This window comes from Pinus tabuliformis, chromosome Q (assembly GCF_031772625.1).
Source record: "Pinus tabuliformis cultivar Carrire ecotype Pingquan chromosome Q, CPIR1, whole genome shotgun sequence".
Lineage (NCBI taxonomy): Eukaryota > Viridiplantae > Streptophyta > Pinopsida > Pinales > Pinaceae > Pinus > Pinus tabuliformis.
This window is the reverse complement of record NC_142296.1, coordinates 1,298,988,326-1,299,008,504: the sequence shown is the minus strand read 5'-3', so window position 1 is coordinate 1,299,008,504 and position 20,179 is coordinate 1,298,988,326. Positions and strand designations below refer to the sequence as shown.

The 20,179-nt window shown below is 37.7% G+C and overlaps 1 protein-coding gene across 1 annotated transcript; it reads left to right on the top strand.

The window, feature by feature from the left end:
* The first annotated feature begins 18,917 nt into the window (after nucleotides 1–18,917).
* On the top strand, nucleotides 18,918–19,745 carry LOC149224582 (uncharacterized). The gene has a single exon (XM_089388218.1). It carries the CDS (start codon nucleotides 18,918–18,920, stop codon nucleotides 19,743–19,745), a length of 828 nt encoding a protein of 275 aa, XP_089244344.1.
* Nucleotides 19,746–20,179: the final 434 nt, after the last annotated feature.

Here is a 20,179-nt window from a genome sequence, read left to right as displayed (position 1 = left end):
ATTAAGTGTTCAGTAAATGAGAACAAGTACTTAGATGCTCACCCCTTGGTATTAGAATGAATTAATAAGTGTACAAGCTTAACTTTTTCACCGAGGTGATTTTTTTCATGAGTTAAAGATTCATCATGACCCAATAATTTTTTTTTCTAAATATTGATGACTTAGGTTATTTTAAATTGGGGCTCCTACTCCAAACAGTGTGAGGTCTAATTGGGACTTCACATCGGGGAGACCCCCTTGGTTGATGAATTTCCAGCACCATCAACAAAATGGCGCTAGAAGGAGGTCCAGATGACAGGTTGTGCCTATTGAGTCTATTTTGAATCTCTTATATTTATTGGATCATTCTCAAATCATACTCCCAGGATGTTTCTCTAATTTATCCATTTGTCAATTTTCAATCCCCAATGAGGCTCTTTATCACTTGTCTCAATTGAAGTTTGACGGTGAAGATGGAACATACATATCCAAACACATTTATGATTTTCTTAAATTTTGTGAATCTTACGAAATCGATGAAGAAGATTTTGCTTGTGTGCTTTTCTCCATCACCCTTGAAGTTCATGCTAATCGATGGTGTCATATGTTACCATCCACTTCCTTCCATTCTTTTCATCATTTCCTCTAGGAGATTTATCAAGACTTCAACAAGTGTGATTACCGAGATGTTATTAAAAGAATTAATTAGTTAAGAATGAAGCCTAATGAATAAGTTGATGATTTATCTGATCGATTCCTTCACCTCTGTTGTGAATTTCTTGAAGAAGATACGGATTGGTATTTCTTGAAACAAAAGTTTAAGCGTTTGGTTCATATCCTTTGCATGGTGAACATGAACCCCCTAATGTTTCTACTTCCCCAACTCTTGTAAATCATGAGACACCTTATATTTCAGAGGAGGAACCTATTACTCCTTTTGTTCCTTGTCCTCCTCCTTTTCCAGTCTCAATGCGGGTGCCTCCTTGTGATGATAATAAAGTTATGAAATATGCAAATCAAATTCCTAATCCATCTTCTCATCCTCCTTTCATTTTTCATGATTCAGATCCCATGGAGGAAATCCCGAAATGGTTCATGAAGCCTATGGTGAAGACTAACTCCTCCATTCCGCAAGATGATATTACTGCTCATAACTTAATTCTTGAATCTGATTCAGATACCTATCATCCTTTATCATCTCTTTTTCATGACCCCTCGTCCCTTGATTTTCCTAATCTACCTCTTTCAAATCTAAGCAGTGATAAGGTGCATGGTAGTCACATTTCACAGGTAGATGAGCAGAAAGGTGAAGACTCTTTCAATTTTTTTTTTTCCAAAATACTTCATGTGAAGATGGTGTTCCCTCCTTCTTGGTTAATATTAAATCTGGTAGTCTCGGTAGTTAATCAAATGCGATCAGTTTGCCTAATCGATCTCAAGTCTTGGGCAACAATCATTCTGATGAGGATGACTTCGTTGATACATACGATGATGAATGCCAAAGTGCACCAACTAATCTTTCAGTTTCTCAAGAAGATTATGTATCAAAATATTTAGATCTTAAATATGTTTTATTCAAAGAAGATTTTCTTATGAACACTTCTTCCTCTTCACCTCCCTATGCTTTATGCTATACTTTTTACAATGCATTAACTTGCGATGGAGACTCTCATTGCTCTTCAAGTTTGTTATCTCATAAGTTGAATCTTGAAATGACACAAGATAGTGAGAATATCCATGATGAAGAAGAAAGAGATGAAATTATAGATCATCCATTCCATCCCTTATCATCTCTATATTTTGTATGGGGGAAACTCTTTGAATCAGTGTGATCATGAGATTTCTCTGATTCATACATCCTCAGACTTATGATCAGAGGAATATTATGACTTGAGTAATATGAGTGTTGAAGTTGAAAAATCTAATCAAACCACTAATGTAGATAACTTACATCCATATAATGGCGATCCCTTTAACTTAATCGATAACAATTGTCCACATGCAATTTGTGATTTGACTCAGTTTATAAAATGTTTTTTATCTATCTTTTCAAAGTTTTAGAACTTGTCAGGAAGTCGAGGCACTTCAATTCTCATTGATGGTTATGTCAGTTTCTCGCGATCCCAGTGAAATTCTTGAACCATGTCAGATTTGGATTTCTCGCATAATGCCTTCATTTCTATTGCTTCACTGGATGTAAACCCTTTCTTGATGGATTTCAGGATTTCTCATTTCAATTTTCCTATTTCTCGAGATCGAGTTTCAGACCATACTATTGTGATGAATTAATCCCCATGCAAATATCTTGTATCTAATTTGAGTTTGGAGTGCATACGTTTTGTGAATGTGTGAAATTGCAAAGATGATTGATTTGAAGATTATCTTTGGTTGAAGAATTCATATTTGTTGAGTGCTATGGTGGATAATCAACTCCTAGTCTCGCTTGTGGATGTCTTGAGGACACCAGAAATCCTCTTGAGTGTTAGTAAGTCCTTGAGTTATTTGTTGAATCAAGTTCGTCCTTTTCTTACATTACACCCTAATTGGTTTCATATATTTTCTATACTAACATTCCTCTTTAATTATTTTGATGATTATGATGCTTGTACAATTTGTCACTAGGAAGATGATTTATCATATTCGACATGCGAGGGAGTTTGTTCTATTGTTCAAAGCATTCATGGAACTATTCAAATTGATTTATCATTGTTAATGAAAATTGGGAATCTTATGCTTTAATAAGCCCATCTGATCATGATTATGTCTTTGATGACAACCATTCAAATTAACATTTTCCCATAATCACATCCAATGATAGTTGTTTTACATCCTTTGCTCTTTATGGTTTAACATCTCACTACCCAGATACTAGCCAAGCAGTTGAGGCACTTTAGCCTTTGCTAATGGTTATGTCAATTCCTCACTATCTTGACATGCGGGCTTAATATGATCAAATCCATTTTCGCTCACAAGATTCTCATCTTGACCCTGTGCTTCTAATTGAAAATTCATCATTTCAAGGATTTTGGGGTTTTCAAGAGGATTGTTTTGAATTTCACGATCCAATCTATGATTGCATGGAAGCATCTTACTTAACAAGCCCTTTTTCTAATAACAAGTTTCGGTCTTTTCTCATGCTTGCTAAGAAGGATGGCACAGATGAAGGTGCATTCACAAGGAGATTTCGAGGTTTGTCTGTTTGTAATTTTCATCGAAAAGGTAAGTCCACAAGTTGTATAGAAGTAGTGACTATGACACATCATTCTAATGACAGACAAGGCCTTCAATTTATTGTGTAAATTATTCAATCTCTTATCTTTTCTGTTGCACATTACTTTATATCAATTTTAATCGATCATATATTTGTTTATGCAGGTCAGGAGAAACTATGGTGGCTACATTGGAAATTTAGTTATATGTGACCCCAACCTTCTAGCTGGTTAGGTTAGCAGTAGGTCTAGCCGCATCTTATTTTCCCTTGCACTCATCCTGCACTCACTTTTCGTAGCCTTTCATTTGTTTTCTAGCTTTTGTCTCACATTCTGTTAATTGGTTTAACCTCCATTTGTTTTGTCCTTTTGATTTTGGTTTTCTTGTTGTGTCTTGTCTCTTCTTCATTTTTTATTTAATAAGAATTCACATGAAGGATGTTCCTTTTGGCTCAAAGACAATATGGTAGAATAAAAAAGGGCTTTGTGATACTGCAACATTTGGCTAACCATCAACCCTTCTTCCTTGTCTTGGTTGTTCTTTGGTCGATGGTATTCTTATGGAAAATACAATCCTTGCGTGAGGAAATCTCTGTGTCAAACCATGATATCCATGTCTACTCTAGAAACCTCATGCCTACACTCGGTTATTTATGTTTATGTGTTATCCACACTTATCCAATCAAGTAGAGAAGGATAAGGGTAAAATCTAAATGAGCAAACCAATATTAGAGGTCTTACATCTCTGAAGGAAGAACCTCTTCTTCTCTCAATAAGTTAGGATCCCTCTTTCGCCAAAAAAATAAATAAGTGTTGATGCATAGTCCTATATAAAATAAATAAATAAGAGAAAAATGAGAGAAATGATTATTGCGCAGGGAAGTAAAGCAAGCAACTTCGTCAGGGTACTTTCCAGGCTTGTTGGAAGCGGGCAATGTTTGTTTTCCTAAAGTGACTCTATCGAGGTACTCTCCAGGCCTATTGGCAGTGGAGCAAGACCAGAGATGAAAAACTATAATCTGAAAATCTAAAGCTCGTGTGCTACATTACCCTTCTCCTGTCTTGAAATGTTGCAATATCATTGGTCATATGTTTGTGTTAAACCGAGAAGGAATGAAGGGGGATATGTTTACATACATATTAAATGGGGAAGATGGAATGATCTGAATAATGACTCAATACTCCCTAAAGAACTAGACCCTGAACAAATAATTTACCAAGGCAGAGAAGCTAGAGTTCTACCAATGTGTTTGCCAAGTGTTATTGTTGCGACAAACACTCTCCAAATTTTTTCCCGTACTTGAATTTTGGAGCCTATTGTGAATCTTGCGATTAATCATCCTGTAGTCACTTTGATCTGAATGGAAAATGGCATCAACCCATGGTATTCATCCACCCATGGAATTTACCCATGGTATTGTAAGTGGCATCCACCCATGGTATTGTAAGTGACATCCACCCATGGTATTCATTCACCCATGGAATTGACCCGTGGTATTGTGACATCCACCCATGGTATTCATTCACCCATGGAATTGACCCGTGGTATTGTAACTGAAAAATACTATAAGCAACAAGTCACATTTTGTAAAAGGACAGTTTGTGACTTGTTACTTATAGTATTTTTCAGTTACAATACCACGGGTCAATTCCATGGGTGAATGAATACCATGGGTGGATGTCACAATACCATGGGTCAATTCCATGGGTGAATGAATACCATGGGTGGATGTCACAATACCACGGGTCAATTCCATGGGTGAATGAATACCATGGGTGGATTTCACAATACCATGGGTGAATGAATACCATGGGTGGATGTCACTTACAATACCATGGGTGGATGCCACTTACAATACCATGGGTAAATTCCATGGGTGGATGAGTAATATGGGTGGATGAATACCATGGGTTAATGCCATTTTCCATTCGGATCACACTTCTTGTTTGGTTGATACTTTGTTAAGTCTTTGAGGTCCTTGCTTGGATTGTAAGTGTCGAAGTCACCTACTCACACATGCTTAGACCATAATGGATTTATGAGCGCATTCCTTCACGAAAGCTTGAACAAGTCAAGCACAATCCACCAAGGCAGTGCCTATGTAATGTTTAATTCACGGGTGTGCATTGTCATTGACAGTTTCTCACTTATGGCTGCATTTGTACTTCTATTTCGGTGAGTTTTTCAAACTTTTGCTTTTGTGCACCTTCACTTTCACGAGTGTAGCTTTCATGTTTTTAACAATCTATTTTGCTTTCTTTAACTTCAATTAGTGTCTTTTTCATGTTATATTCACTCTGGCATGTGTCACTTTCATTATCGTTCGCATATCGCAAATGTCATTTACACTTTTCTCTTCATATAGAAAACGTCGTCTTTTGGCATGGGAAGTGTCGCTTATTGTGTAAATTGAAGTTTAGGCTTGTTTCAAAGGGTAACTTTGGTTTTTATGAGTCCTTATGTTAATGTAAACATGTTTTACACTCATTCCCAAAGTTTCAAGCACCGTCGCACAGGTGTCGTCGCTATTGTTGCAAAGTGTCCCTTTAGCGTCACACTTGGGGAAAGTCGTTGCAATGTTGTCACATTGAGGGAAGTATGTTGTTCATGTATTCTGAGTGATCAATGTTGTGTCTTAAAATGTTCTACATGTATGATCACACTCAAGTTTTGTCCTTGTTCACTTTGGCCTCACTAATTTCACACTTAGCCCATTCCAAGAAATTTCACTCTTGGGCCACTTGACCTCACTCAACCGTCCCGAACTACACATTGTTCAATATTAACCCTTAATCCATAACATTACCTCTTGGAACTTCACATTTCACAGTCAAAGTGCCTAACTTTGAACCTTGAGCTCCAAAACTACACAATTTCTACCTCGTAGTCAGCCTTAACTGTGCACTGCATAATGTCAGGACTCAAGCTTGCAGCATGACACCTTGTGTTACACAATTACACAATCCATGAGATTTCACTCCCTCTAGAATTGTGCATTGGGAAAATTCAAGCCTCAAGCCTCAAGCTTGAGCCCTTGAACCCCCTGAACTACACAATCTCCAAGCTTATCCTCCTAACATAACTATGCATTCAAAAACTCTGAGCCTCAACCTTGAGCTCTTGAGCCCCTCAACCACGTAGTCACCTAACTTGTACTATCAAAATTACGCATTAGGAAACCTCAAGGCTCAAGAATCAAGTTTGACCTCCTAAGTCCCTCAACTGTGCAATTCCTTGAGTCTGTCCTTCCAGAACTGCACATTAAGCAACCTTAAGCCTCAAGCTTCGATGTTGAGCTCTTGAGCCCTACAATTATGCAATCCTTTGACCTTGACCATCCTGAACTGTGCATTGTGAAGTATCAAGTCTCAGTCCTGGACCTTGACCTTTGGAACTGCACAATCCCTTAGTTATTCACTCAACCAATCACCAATTCTATCCCTAACAAGTTTTTTCATGAAACATGTTATATTAGGGGGTTTTCAGACTAATGTCGTCTTAACATGAATGGTTTTCAGTTGCAGGTACTCTATCTTATCATGAGAAGATGATGATGGATGAAAAGGAGAGGGATAACATGCTAGAAAACACCTATGGAGCTAAAAAGAACAGATGATCATTAAGCGGAAGCACGAAGGAACATAAGATTACAACATAAGGCAAAAAATCAAGATCACATTGAAGACTCCTTATCTTCAAGTCATGAGGAGGAAGAAGATGAACATGCACTATCTCTCAAGAAGACTCAAAGATAACATCAACAAAGAGTGACTTGACATTGCCATGTCATCAATGTCATGTCATGTCAGGTCATGAGTCATCATGTGCCACATTATTTGTGGATTATGTAAATTATATATTGGAAGATATAATGTAAAGTGGAAGTCCAAGATTCATCCATGTAATGTGAAAAGTCATGTGGGAGTCGAAAGGTCATAGAGAAGTCAAACAGTCATGAGGGTAGTCCAAAAGTCACAAGGGAGGTGAATGCTCACCCCATTTGTTATATATACACCCTCATTATTCATGCAAAGGACTTTTCACCTTGGCTCCTCCTACCAGGCATTAGAGAGGAAGATAGTTGTTTTGGAGGAGCAAGTGACTGCTCTAATGCTCCACTATTGGGGCTAGTGGTGTTCATTGTCTTGATGTATCTTGGAACTTTTACTTAATTCAGAAGCTCATTGAGCTGGCACACTTTCATGCATATGTCGTGAATATTGTAAGACTATTCTTTGAATGTTTGTGATGTATGTTGTTTTCATTTGTACTAAGGAAATTGAACTATTTTGGTGGCTTTGGTACTTATCTTGTTGAAGGTGTGTTGTATTTTCTTTAACAATTGTTGCTTCCTTGTGAATTATTTTGTTGGTTGATCAACGATTCATTCATATGTATATTCTCATGTGCCTTTTCTAGATTAGTATTATTAGTTATCTTTAAAGGGCCCACTTTTCTCTTCCCTTTCGGTAGAAGGACCTTAATACTTTCCACAACTGAACATTTCACAAGGAATACTCACGTTGATCCGTAAATACATGTTTATTACTCTCTTGTGCTGAACTTTGTATCCAAGGAAAATCTACAAGAATACATGGCAGTCGAGCCTATATTCCAGATGGGGCTCCTACTCCAAACGATGTGAGGTCTAATTGGGACTTCACATCAGGGAGACCCCCTTGGTTGATAGATATTCAACACCGTCAACATTTTGTGTAAGGCGAAATCACAGGTATTTCAGACCCTCATTCTAGATTTTTAATTCAAAATAAAATTTTCCTCTAATATGTTGGACCACTCTATCCTCCAAATTGTGAAAGGAAATTGTGGATTTCCTATCATTTATGAGCATGCTAAAACTTTTCCAAAGAGCGTTAAAATTTCAAGAATTTTATCTACATCTTTTTTGGAACCATTGCAAAAATTAAGAATATCATCTACAAATAGTAGATGAGTAATAGTTATGGCCTGAGCAATAATAGTTTAAAGGAACTCACCCCTTATTTTTACCTCAACCAAAATTATGCTTAAGCCTTTCGTCACTAACAAGAACAAAAGTGGCAACAATAGCCATCCTTGATGTATTCCTCTTTGAGTATGAAAAAAAGGGGATGTTGAACCATTGATGAGATTTGTAAAGGACACTAATTGTAGACAACTCATAATCCAAACTATGGAAGTAAGGAAAAAACCTATGTGGGATAACAATAATTTGATGTATAACCAACTAACTCGGCCATAACTTTTTGAAAGCTTAATCTTAAGAACAACTCCTTTCAACATGTGCACTTTAATGATGTGTAATCCTTCTTGAGCCAGACCAATTGCTTCATCAATTTGTCTTCCTTCTAAAAATCCAAATTGCTCTTTTGAAATGGACTTTGATAATATGGGCTTTAATATCTTGGTGATTACTTTAGAAATAATCTTATAAATATGATTACACAGAGAAATATGGTGAAAATATTCACAGGACATAAGATTATCCACTTTTGGAGTGAGAGCGTTGAAGGTAAAATTGAAGGCTAACATCATTCTACCCTCCCTCCTTGATTCTTCAAATACTCTTAGTAAATATTTCCCAATTAAATCACATAGACCCAAGAAAAGTTCCACTATCCATTCATCGGGTCATGGGATTTTGTCCTTTTGAAAAGAATGAAGGAACGACTTTAGTTCTTCCTCTAAGTCTGTCTCCATAATGGTCCTCTTTGCCTCCTCCTCTAAAAAACTAGGGAAAGATTGTGCCACTCGAATGGCTTGTATAATTTATACCCCTTTGATCTGTATTTGTATGATTAGTTTTGATGTGCTAATAAAAATTACATATTTATAAACATGTGATTGCTTCTTGCTTTTTGTGCTGAGGTTTCCTTAGTTGTTGGTGCTTACAAACAAATAAATTTCCTTAAGTTAAACAAGACATTCATGAGAAAAATAGCTTCAAAAATGAATAATGAACAAGAAACATGTAAAATATAACAAACCATCCAAGAGACATATTAACACAGTGTTTTGATGAAGGAGTTCACCCCTCCTGGGCTACATCTCCTTGGTCCAGCTTCCATGGCTTGGGCCTCTGTATTAGATAAATGTGGAAAAAATGTTGTTTACAAAGCTCTATGGCTCCCGATACCTGCACCAATGTGTTCAGAAAGTCCAAATTAGCAAAAAACACTTCTTTATGATCTCAATTTGGTCGAAAATTGAGTAAGTTATGGCTCAAACAGTTTTTCCTAGAAAACCTCCGCTAAATCTAGAGAGACTCCAGTTAAGTTCGCCAAGTTTGGTGGTGGTTCCGGATTTGGTGGCTCCGCCATAAATTTCGCCAACTTAATCAACGATTTAATTAAATGCTAATCATGATTAGGTGCTAATCGTGCTTAGTGATGGCACTGGCCCTTGGACGCATGCTTGTGGTCTCATGGGGTGGGGGTTGGCCCGCAGGGCTGGCTCCGAGCACCCTCGCCGTCGGCAAATCTGTACGCATTAAATGCATTTTTGGAGGCATTGTTTACACAAATGCATGCTTGGTATGTTGGTAAAGCATATGCTTCTGATAGTGGAGGTCATGGGTTCAAAACCTACCTTTGCCCAACCCATATGTTTTTTGACATTTAAATTAAATATATGCAATATATATGGTTTGAACTTTGGTTAATTCGAGTTTAAATTAATTTAATATATAAAATATTATAATATAATTTATAATTAAAAACTATATATATATATATATATATATATATATATATATATATATATATATATATATATATATATATATATATATATATATATATAAAATAAAAAAAAATTCAAATTCCACCTTAGAGCCAATTAGGCAATTTCCTTTTCACACAACCACATTGGCGAATCCGGAGGTGACACTTGTCATAGCCCCATTGGGCGAAAACTGAAGAAGATTCCCCTTGCTGACTGGACTACCATGTCATCATTATGTCCCATTTTACAATTTTTTTCGCTATTTAGGAAAACGAATAGTAAACCTTTTCTCCTTCATCCGGACTCTGTTTTCGACGAAACAAATTGCGTTGTGATTGTCTTGTTGAGACAGGCGCAACCATACTATTTTCAATCCAATATGAGAACTTTTATTTTTGGGCTAAATATTGAGCACCTGTTCATTCCTCCCCAGTAGACGCCTTTTGGATCCCAAAAGATACTATTATTTGACAAGTAGATGAGGGTACAATCCCCTCACCTTTCCAAGCTCGATCCAATTGGCTTTTTACGAATTTGTTTCCTTGAGTTCCTCTCTAAAGAAATCAACATTCACTTGCCTTGAGGACCCCGTTATATACCTGTACTTGTATTTTCCATTTTCAAGCTAATCTTGCACTGTTTGTTGCACCATTTTCAGTAGTTCATAGAAACTAATGGTTTTGTCCATGTCGCCATCAAAAGCAACATCCTTCTTACCAAGACGCCATAACAAAATGTAATGCAAATGGATGACAAATTTCACTACTTGGTTTTCTTGACTCAAACCCAATTGTACATCTTGAAAGTATGAAATTTTCTGAACATAACTTTCATGTAAAACATAATGACGCTTGAATACAACAGTTACATAACCAATAGGCCTAAAAGACATAACAATGAACTTGTTCTTTATACCTCATTTGTCCCTTTGAACCAAGTGAAATTTTTGACAAGTATCCATCCAATAAAAGTGCATGGATTGTTGCAGCTTAATCTTTACACCATGAAAATATTCTGAATGAAATAAGATGGTGAAGTTGCTTGCATAAACCTGAAACTCAAATGAACATTTCAAGTTTGAAAGAGCATAAAAAAATTGGACTGGTCTTTTGGTTTGAAGCAACATATGCCTCTTTCTATTTGCCTCCCCACTGGAAGACTTTGCACACACATGACAATGCATGCCAAGGAGCTTCGAAAGAAGAAATGTCAACAACAACTGTCCTCCAACATTGGGCTGCTCCCAACAAACCTCTTATCAAAATGACAATCTTGGGCGTTGAACAATCAACAATGGCATCCAACTTGGAGAGGCTTGCCTTCAACTTATCTCCTCCAATACCATGGTCCAAATGCATAAAAAATTGAAACCCAACTTGTACTTTGATATCTTCAAAACATCAAACAATTTTCCTTCATAGATGACATGTGTATAAGAAAACTTTCTAAACATCTTTATGTCACCCAAGTGGACAATTTCTTCAAGAAATGACTCTTTTTTTCCATAATTCAAATACATATATGTAGTATAAGTGCTACAAAGAACATACAACATTAAAAGCCATACAAACGATTTTTGTTTGGTGTTATGTATATCCTTGCACTGACCTCTTTTTACAACTTTGCTTTGGCGAAAACTACTCCTTTTGTCTTGTTTCTTTAAATACTTACCATTCCTCTTTGGCACCATAAACATCGGTGCACAACGTGGTATAAGGGATGATTGAATGAGCTCATTGTTCAACAAATTTTTGCATTGCATTGTTGTCTCTACAATTTGCAATTTTGTCAACCCTTGCATGCTAACATCAGAAAGAGAAACCTCTTGCTGCAAAGATGTTTTATGTGAAATTTCTTTCTCCTTGAAGGACGATTCTTTCACAACCTGAAATACTTCATCACTCTAATGAACTGAACCAACCAAATCATAATTGAAACTTGCATTACATGCAACAACATTTTCATAAACAATATCATCATTTGGCTCGAACATGAGAAGTACTAAACTTTTACTTGAATTCACTAGTCTTTTTTCCTCCCCTGCATTAACCAAAGAAGTGTTCAACTTTTTGCAATGGGCTCTCACTATGTACTCCACACCATCCTTGAACAAGTGATACTTGTTTTCATGGTAGTAAAAGACTGCTTTCCGGTCATATAAATATGGACTACCCAACACCACACCTGAAATATCAAGCGGTACCACATCTAACTCTACTTCGTCAATTTTTTTTGCAGTGATTGCAAACTTAAACAAACATTTTCTTGTAACGTGTAAACTTGTGTCTCTTATTATCCATCCCAAGGGGTATGGTTTATGGTGAGGTACAGTTTCAAGATTCAATCCGTTGACTAAGTCTTCAAAGATTAGATTCGCTGGTCACCCACTATCAAAGAGTGTGTCAATCTTGGTGTGTTTAGAGATGACCCTAACATGAAATAACTCAATTCACCTCTTTTCATCTGGAGTAGTAGTAGTGTTACAATTTTGTGAACTAGTGCTTGCAATATCTTGTTTTCCTTTGATTCCCATGACAATGATTTTATTTTCATCACCTAATTCAGGACCTAAATCTTCTTGAGTGATAGAAATGGTTTTCTATTTCCCTTTATTATTGAGCTTATTTGGTCTCATTTCTGGATGCACTTTCCAGCAGTGGGCTTCATCATGCCCCCTTTTTGGAACAATTTTGCATGTGATTTTCTCCCCTTCTTTCTTCACACTTGCATTTTTCTTCCCTTTCCATTTTCCACCTTTCTCTTTCTCCTTACCCTTAGGTGGATTTTTATCACTACTCTCTTCATAAGTGTTATTTTATCTAGATTCAAGATGCGTGGCTTGCACACATACTTCATCTAAATTAGTTGGATTGTACATAAGAATAGTGTGTTTAAGATAGGAATGTAAACTCCCAATATATTTCAGCAGTGTATCTTGGGAATTCAAATTCACTCCTAATAACAAATCCCTTTTTCTAAACTCCTGTGTATAATCTTGGATTGTTTGGCCTTTAAGCTGCCTAAAATTTTGCCAACTCATAATGGATTTTTGTATATAGGCTAAAGGATAAAATTGTCTTTTAATTGCAAAAACAAATTCAACCCAAGTGATGGATATCTTACCATGGATTCTCATTTCCTCTTGAGTCTTTGCTTCCCACCAAACTAGTGCAGCTCCTTCTAGCCTTAGTGAAGCCAACTGGATCTTTATGTCGTCTTCTTGAAGGTTCTGAATTCTGCAGTATAACTCCAACTATCGAATCCAATTGCCCAACTTTTCTGCATTGACCTCTCCATTGTACATGGGAAGTTTGAATTTTATGTCCAATTTCAGTAATGGAGTTTTTCCTTTTGGGGTTTTGGAATGAGTATGGGCAGCTGCAGTGGTGGCAGTGGAAGATGATGCTATGTGAGATGGTGAAGATGATGGGGAAGATGATGAGGATGGTGGAGATGGAGGTGGATTTCCACCATTCCCTTTGGAATCCTTTTTCTGATCTTTTTTGTCCTCTGAGCTTCCTTCTCCATGTGGAGGTTTAGAACTCTCTCCAACCATTCTAGTGTTCCTCTCTTCATAGAGGACTTTAACCATCTCAGTCAAAGTGTAGAAATATTTCTTGAATTCTTCCTCTTTTGAAGAGGGACCTCCAGGCTCTCTTTCTCCAGACATAATGGCTATGGATTCAGGCTCAGAAATTTGTATTGATTATACCTCTTCAATCTCAATTGAAGGCAAAACTTGAGGAGTTTCAAGTGCAGCTGGAATTGGAACTTTGGGTGTTGGATATTGTGGCCTTGTGGCTCTCCTTCTTCTGGGAATTACCTCAGGAGTTGCAACCAATAGCTTCCCTTCTCCTCTCTGCAACTTTAACCTTGTAAGCATCACAATTTTGCAACCATTAAAATCCTAATTGCACAAACTCAAGCAAGCAAGAAATTCAACCTTGTGCTCTGATACCAAATTGATGTGCATTTGTATGATTAATTTTGTTGTTCTAATAACAATTACAGATTTATAAACATGTGCTTTCTTCTTGCTTTTTGTTTTGAGGTTTCCTTAGTTGTTGGTGCTTACAATCATGTAAATTTCCTTAAGTTAAACAAGAAATTCATGAGAAAAATAGCTTCAAAAATGAATAATGAACAATAAACATGTGTAGCACACAAACCATCCAAGAGACACATTAACACAATGTTTTGATGAAGGATTTCACCCCTCTTCGACTACATCTCCTTGGTCCAGCTTCCATGGATTGGGCCTCGTCATCAGCTCAATGTGGAAAAAATGTTGTTTACAAAGCTCTATGGCTCCTGGTACCTACATCGATGTGTTCAGAAGGTCCAAATTAGCCAAAAACAGTTCTTTCTGATCTCAATTTGGTCGAAAATTGAGTAGGTTATGGCTCAAACAATTTTTCCTAGAAAACCTTTGCTAGATCTGGAGACTCTAGCTAAGTTCACCAAGTTTGGTGGCGGTTCCAGATTTGGTGGCTCCACCATAAATTCCGCCAACTTAATAAACGGTTTAATTAAATGCTAATCATGATTAGGCACTAATCGTGCTCAGTGCTGGCGCTAGCCCTTGGACACGTGCTTGAGGTCGCATGGGGTGGGGGCTGGCCCGTAGGGCTGGCTCCCACCCCCTGTCGTCGGTAGATCCATATGAATTAAATACATTTTTGGAGGCATCATTTACACAAATGCATGCTTGGTTCCTTCGTAAAGCATATACTTCAAGTGGGGGAGGCCATGGGTTCAAAATCCGCCTTCGCCCAACTCATATGTTTTTTGACACTTAAATTAAATATATGCAACATATATAGTTTGAACTTTGGTTAATTCGAATTTAAATTAATTTAATATATAAAATATATATATGTAATATTATAATATAATATATAGTTAAAAACTATATCATATAAAATAAAGATTATATATATAATATATATATGATATTTAAATAATTAAAAAAAAATCAAATTCCACCTTGGAGCCAACTAGGCAATTTCCCTTTCACACAACCACACTGGCGAATCTAGAGGTGACATTTGTCACAACCCCATTGGGAGAAAATTGAAGAAGATTCCCCTTGCTGACTGGACTGCCATGTCATCATTCTGTCCCATTCTATAATTTTTTTAGCTGTTTACGAAAACAAACAATAGGCCTTTTCTCCTTCACCCGGACTCCGTTTTCGATGAAACGAATCGCATTACGATCGTCTTGACGAGAAGGACGCAACCATATAGTTTTCAAGCCAATCTAAGAACTTTTATTTTTGAGCTAAATATTGAGCACCTGATCACCCTTCCACCTCTTTAAAAATGCCTTGAAATTGGTTTTTCCCTAAAGCTACTAAATATTTGAAACTTGAAAGTTCTTTGCCACTCAGATCCACAAGATTCCATATAGTATTGCACATCTTATAAACTTTTGGCATATGCCTCAATTTTTTTCCCCACATTCCATCCATATTTCCCTACCTTTTGGTCTTCAGGTTGCTTCTTTTCACTCTAGAAAATACTTTCATTTAGCTTACAAACAAAGGAGAGCCTCCCTAGATTTAGCATCGAAAAATCCTGCCCTTCCTACATTTGATAAATTCTGAAGATCCCTTGCAACCTCTTTAAGTTCCTGATCTTCTACTTGCCTCTTCTTGAAATCCCATTCCTTTGTAATTCCTTTGTTAAGTTTTAAATTATCCTCAAACTGGCTTGCCACAAAGCCACCCACTTGAGGATCAAATGTTTTCCAATGTGGCTTTAGGAGGGATGAAAATTATTCTTCTTTTAACCATGATGAATTCATTTTGAAAGGGATAATAGGTTTCGATTTTGGCCCTTTGACTTCCATGAGGATCAAAGAATGATCATATTACCCACCGTTTCCAACCCATTTCCTGATTAGAACGAATTGATCTACTAGAGATCCAAAAATCAGGAGATGATCTAGTATTTTTGTGATGGACTCTTCTCCTGCCTGATGGTTCCTCCAGGTCACTTTGAGTTTTATAGGCTCAACATCCACTAGTTTAGAGTTTACTAATTAGTGGGTGAAATATTCAACTAGTAGATCAGGCCTTTCCCTGAGACCCCAAACCTCTGAAGCCCCCACAGAGATATTAAGAGCCCCACCAATTATCAAAGAGTTTGAATCTGTTAGAGATTTTGCAAAAATATGTCCCAAAATGCTATCCTCTTTAGATAGGGACTATACAAATTGATGAGAGTCAATGTAGAACTAAGTTATTGAGAGAAAATTCCAAGATCTTGTCCATAATCGACACTCTAGAAATTTGAGACTTCGATGTTCCTAGAATTCCACCTTATAGCCAGACCCCTTGAACAACCCTGCACATTAAGACTAATAAATTTCCATCCATTGAATAGAGATTCCAATAGATTTGAAGTAGAGATCCCATCACCCAACATTTCTTGGAGAAAGACGATGTTCGGTTTATTTAAATCTACTAATCTTTTGAAAGCATGTTTTTTGAGGGATATTGTAAACACTTGCAATTGAAAGAGAGGACTTTCATTAGGTAACTCCACCAAGGGATATCAATGCTCTAAGCGCCCCATGGATAAATGGTTGTTTTCTTGCTGCAAGATACTCTGAAGCCTTTTCTTTGGCCTTTTAAAAATGTGGCTTCCTGCTCCTCCCTTTCCCCCCTTGAGAAGAAATTGAAAGTTTCCCCAAACCCCCCACAATACCTTCCATGTAGGGAAAGAGTGTTTTGGAGTGAAGGTTATACAAAATGTCCTCCTCCACTACCTCATTAGAGAAATTCTTATAAACAAAGACCACAAGAGAAGAAAAACCAAAATCAACACTAGGACATGGACAAGTTCCGACTATAGGGGAAGGGAATGAAACTAAATAACATGATGTAGTCAAAGAAAGGATTGAAGAAGGGAAACCCCTAACATCCCCCCCATCTAAAAAAGAGTTAACCAAAACAGTAATAGGAATGGAAGATGTAGTAGTAGAAAAATGTGTCAGACTAATACCTTCCTTCAATGCATGTACCGTACCCACTTCCGGCGACCCAAAAATAACCTTCTCCTAAGAGGTTTTAGCCATCAACTGCATATATGTTGTTGTAACATTTCCTTCTTTTAGGACATGTTCGAGAAACTCAACCCGCTACATCGAATCCTTGACAAATGGAATGCTCAAGATAGGATTCTTGTTGTTTTGAGTCCTAATATCATATGCCTTCTTGTGCACTGGAAGCTCACAATCTTTGATAAGATGTCCATAGTTGTGACACCTTATACACTAGTCAAGAAGTTTCCATTTCCCCTCTCCTTTTCCAATGTCCATCATCTCTTCCAACCCTTCATGAATATCTATATTCACAAGAACTATAGATAAATATTTGTCCCCAGATTGTTCATAAGAAGAGTTATGGACCAAATAAGTCCTTAGAGAATTCCCCAAATCTTTAAATCAACATGTCCCAATAATTTGAAGGTAAACCGAGCAAGAAAACCCAAATTGGGACAATGTCCATCCTTTCCCTGCTTGCATTAAAAAGTGGAGTCCAAAATTTAAAAATAATCGGGGTAGAATCCATTTCCTGAACCTTCTAATAAGTCCAAATAGCTTCAGAATGATCCTAGAAATTTAATTGAATCCATCCTTTTGCTAATATAGAAATTCAAGGGGGGATTTTGATGTGAGGGTTTAAATATTTTTTCACCCATTCTCGAATCGTGTTGAAATTGAACTTCAAACCTCTAGCTCGACCTATAAGGGTTTTTTCTGCCATCTCAACAACATTCCTCATGAGGGCATCTTCCCCCAAAACCAGTTTCAACTTCACGAGATTTTCTTTTTTCTTCAGACATCGACTTTTCCTCCATTTCGAACCAACAACCTTTGCTCTTGAGGGGTTTGTTTCACATACTATGTCTTTAGGTATTTCTTTCTCGAAGACCATATCCACTTCCAATAGAGTTTTTTCCCTCTCCACCTTCCGCTGCCAAAATTTCGTTGAGAAAACTGCTTGAGGTTGGCTAAAGAACCTCTATAGGAGGAATCACTCTTTCAAAGGTCAAAAGGGGCTTTGTAATGTGAGGGAAACCCTAATCCTAGAACCCATTTGAAGAAGATGATATTTCTAAGGCTGTAGAATCCCCTGAAACCTCAGGGAGAAATTGTCTGGACTGTCCCACTAAATGAGAGTTAGGAAAAAGCTGCAAAACATCCGAAAGTGATGGAGGTGGAGCTGATGTGAAACCCCATGAAATACCTGAAGAGGTTTTGTCCCAAACCTTAGCTCTAAGTTCAGGGTGTGAATAAACCCTAAGTTTGGATCATCTAAAAAATATGCCCTTTGTCCAACCCACTGGCCGAACCCCAAGCCTCTGCCATAGCTGATGCCTTAGAAAAGTCTCAAGAAAGCAAATTAAAAAAAAAAGGTTAAAAAAAACAAAACATAAATTAAAATATATACTAAAAAAAAAAAAGACAAAAAAAAATCAAACATAAAAAAATAATAATAAATAAATAAATTAACGATAAGAATTAAAAAGCTAAAAAATAAAATAAAAATTATAAACAAATAAATAATAAAAAAAACATATCTAAAAAAATGGAAAAATATATATATCTTGTAAACCATAAAAAAAAAATTGGCAAAAGCAAAAATAAATAAATAACAAAAATATGGAAAAGAACAAAAAAAAACTATAAAATTAAGTAGGTAAAAATAGGAAAATTTAAAAAACATTAACAAAAAACTAAAAAAAAAAATGAAAATTAAAAACAAACTAGATTAAAATAATAATAATAATAATAATAATAAAAATTAAAAACTAACTTATAACCTGAATTCTGAGCGCTGCTCCACGCCCCAGCTCGGCCCCTGTTCGGCCTTTCCAGATCCCTGCGCAGACTGCGTGTGAGCCCGATCAGTCGCGGATCTGCCCAAGCGAGGCCCCTCTGGCCATGGGGGATTGACTTGTCCAAGAGCACCTGTCAAGCCAGATCTAGCGTCCATGGAGGTGTTGGGCACCCCCCAGGCCCCTCCTTCTCCTCCTGCGTCGACGATCTCCTCAGCTGAGGCATTCAGCCGGCTTCTGGATGGGCTACCCAAGAAGAAAAATGTAGAAGCGGCGAAATTCGTCAAGAAACTCGATGATATCCCTGAGATCTCACTTCCTCCGGAAACCCCGATACAGGTTGCTTTGTCCTTGTCCGAGCGAGCTCTCATAGGCCAGTTCACTGGTCTATGGCCATCCCCCAAAACCACAGAGAGTTGGGTCAAAAGAAACTGGTCGCCGCTGATCAAAGAAAGTGTGACCTCATACTTTCTGGGGCGAGGATTCTTCCTCTTTGAATTCACCTCCAAAGACGACAAAGATCTGATTTTCCGAAATGGTCCTTACTTTATGGGCCCCCAGGGTCTGTATTTGAACAAATGGACTCCTGACTTCGATCCAGCAGTAGACGTACCCAAAGCTGTCCCGGTATGGGTTAGGCTTCCTAACCTCCCAGTTCATTGCTGGAACTGGGACTCTTTGATGCACATCGGAAATGCCCTGGGGAAATTCATAGACCGAGCGAACAACAAGGATCAATATGACTGTGCAAGGATCTGCGTTGAGGTGGATCTGGAGGAGGGGCTCCCAGAGGCCATCAAAATCAAAGTAGGAAGCTGGACGCATGTGCAGAAGCTAGACTATGAACAATTGCCCTTCAAATGCCGGAAATGCCAGGTTTATGGGCACTTCGCCAGAAACTGCCCAACGGTCAACGAAGCAGCTCAAGGGAAGGAGGCCGGCTGGAACCAAGTTAAACGAACCAAAATGTCTTCCAAGATCTAGAAGCTGGGAGGATCTAGCGGCAAAGGCCCTCAGCAGGATCCAGTCCAGCAGATCCAGCAGACCCAGCCCAAGTTCACCCCAGAGAACAGGTTTGATCCTCTTAGCTCCCAACCAGAGGACTCCCATGAAGTGGTAGCTCAAAAGCCAGTGTCCCCTGACAAAGGTTCCCAACCCCCCAACTTTAAAGACACGGGAGCTGCAGAAAGCTCAAAAGGAACCCCCGATGTAGTCGAGGAGGAGGATCAAGATTCAGAAGATTCGGAGGAGGAAGGAGAAATAGGAGAATCCCAATCCTCTGTAAGGAGATCTACAAGAGGGCGCAAAACGGATCGGGAGAAAAGAGAGCACGAAACGTACAAAGATAAACTACAGGGTAGTCAACCAACTTTGGAGAAGCTGTTAGCAAAAAAGCCGAAGATGGTAAGAAATCAACA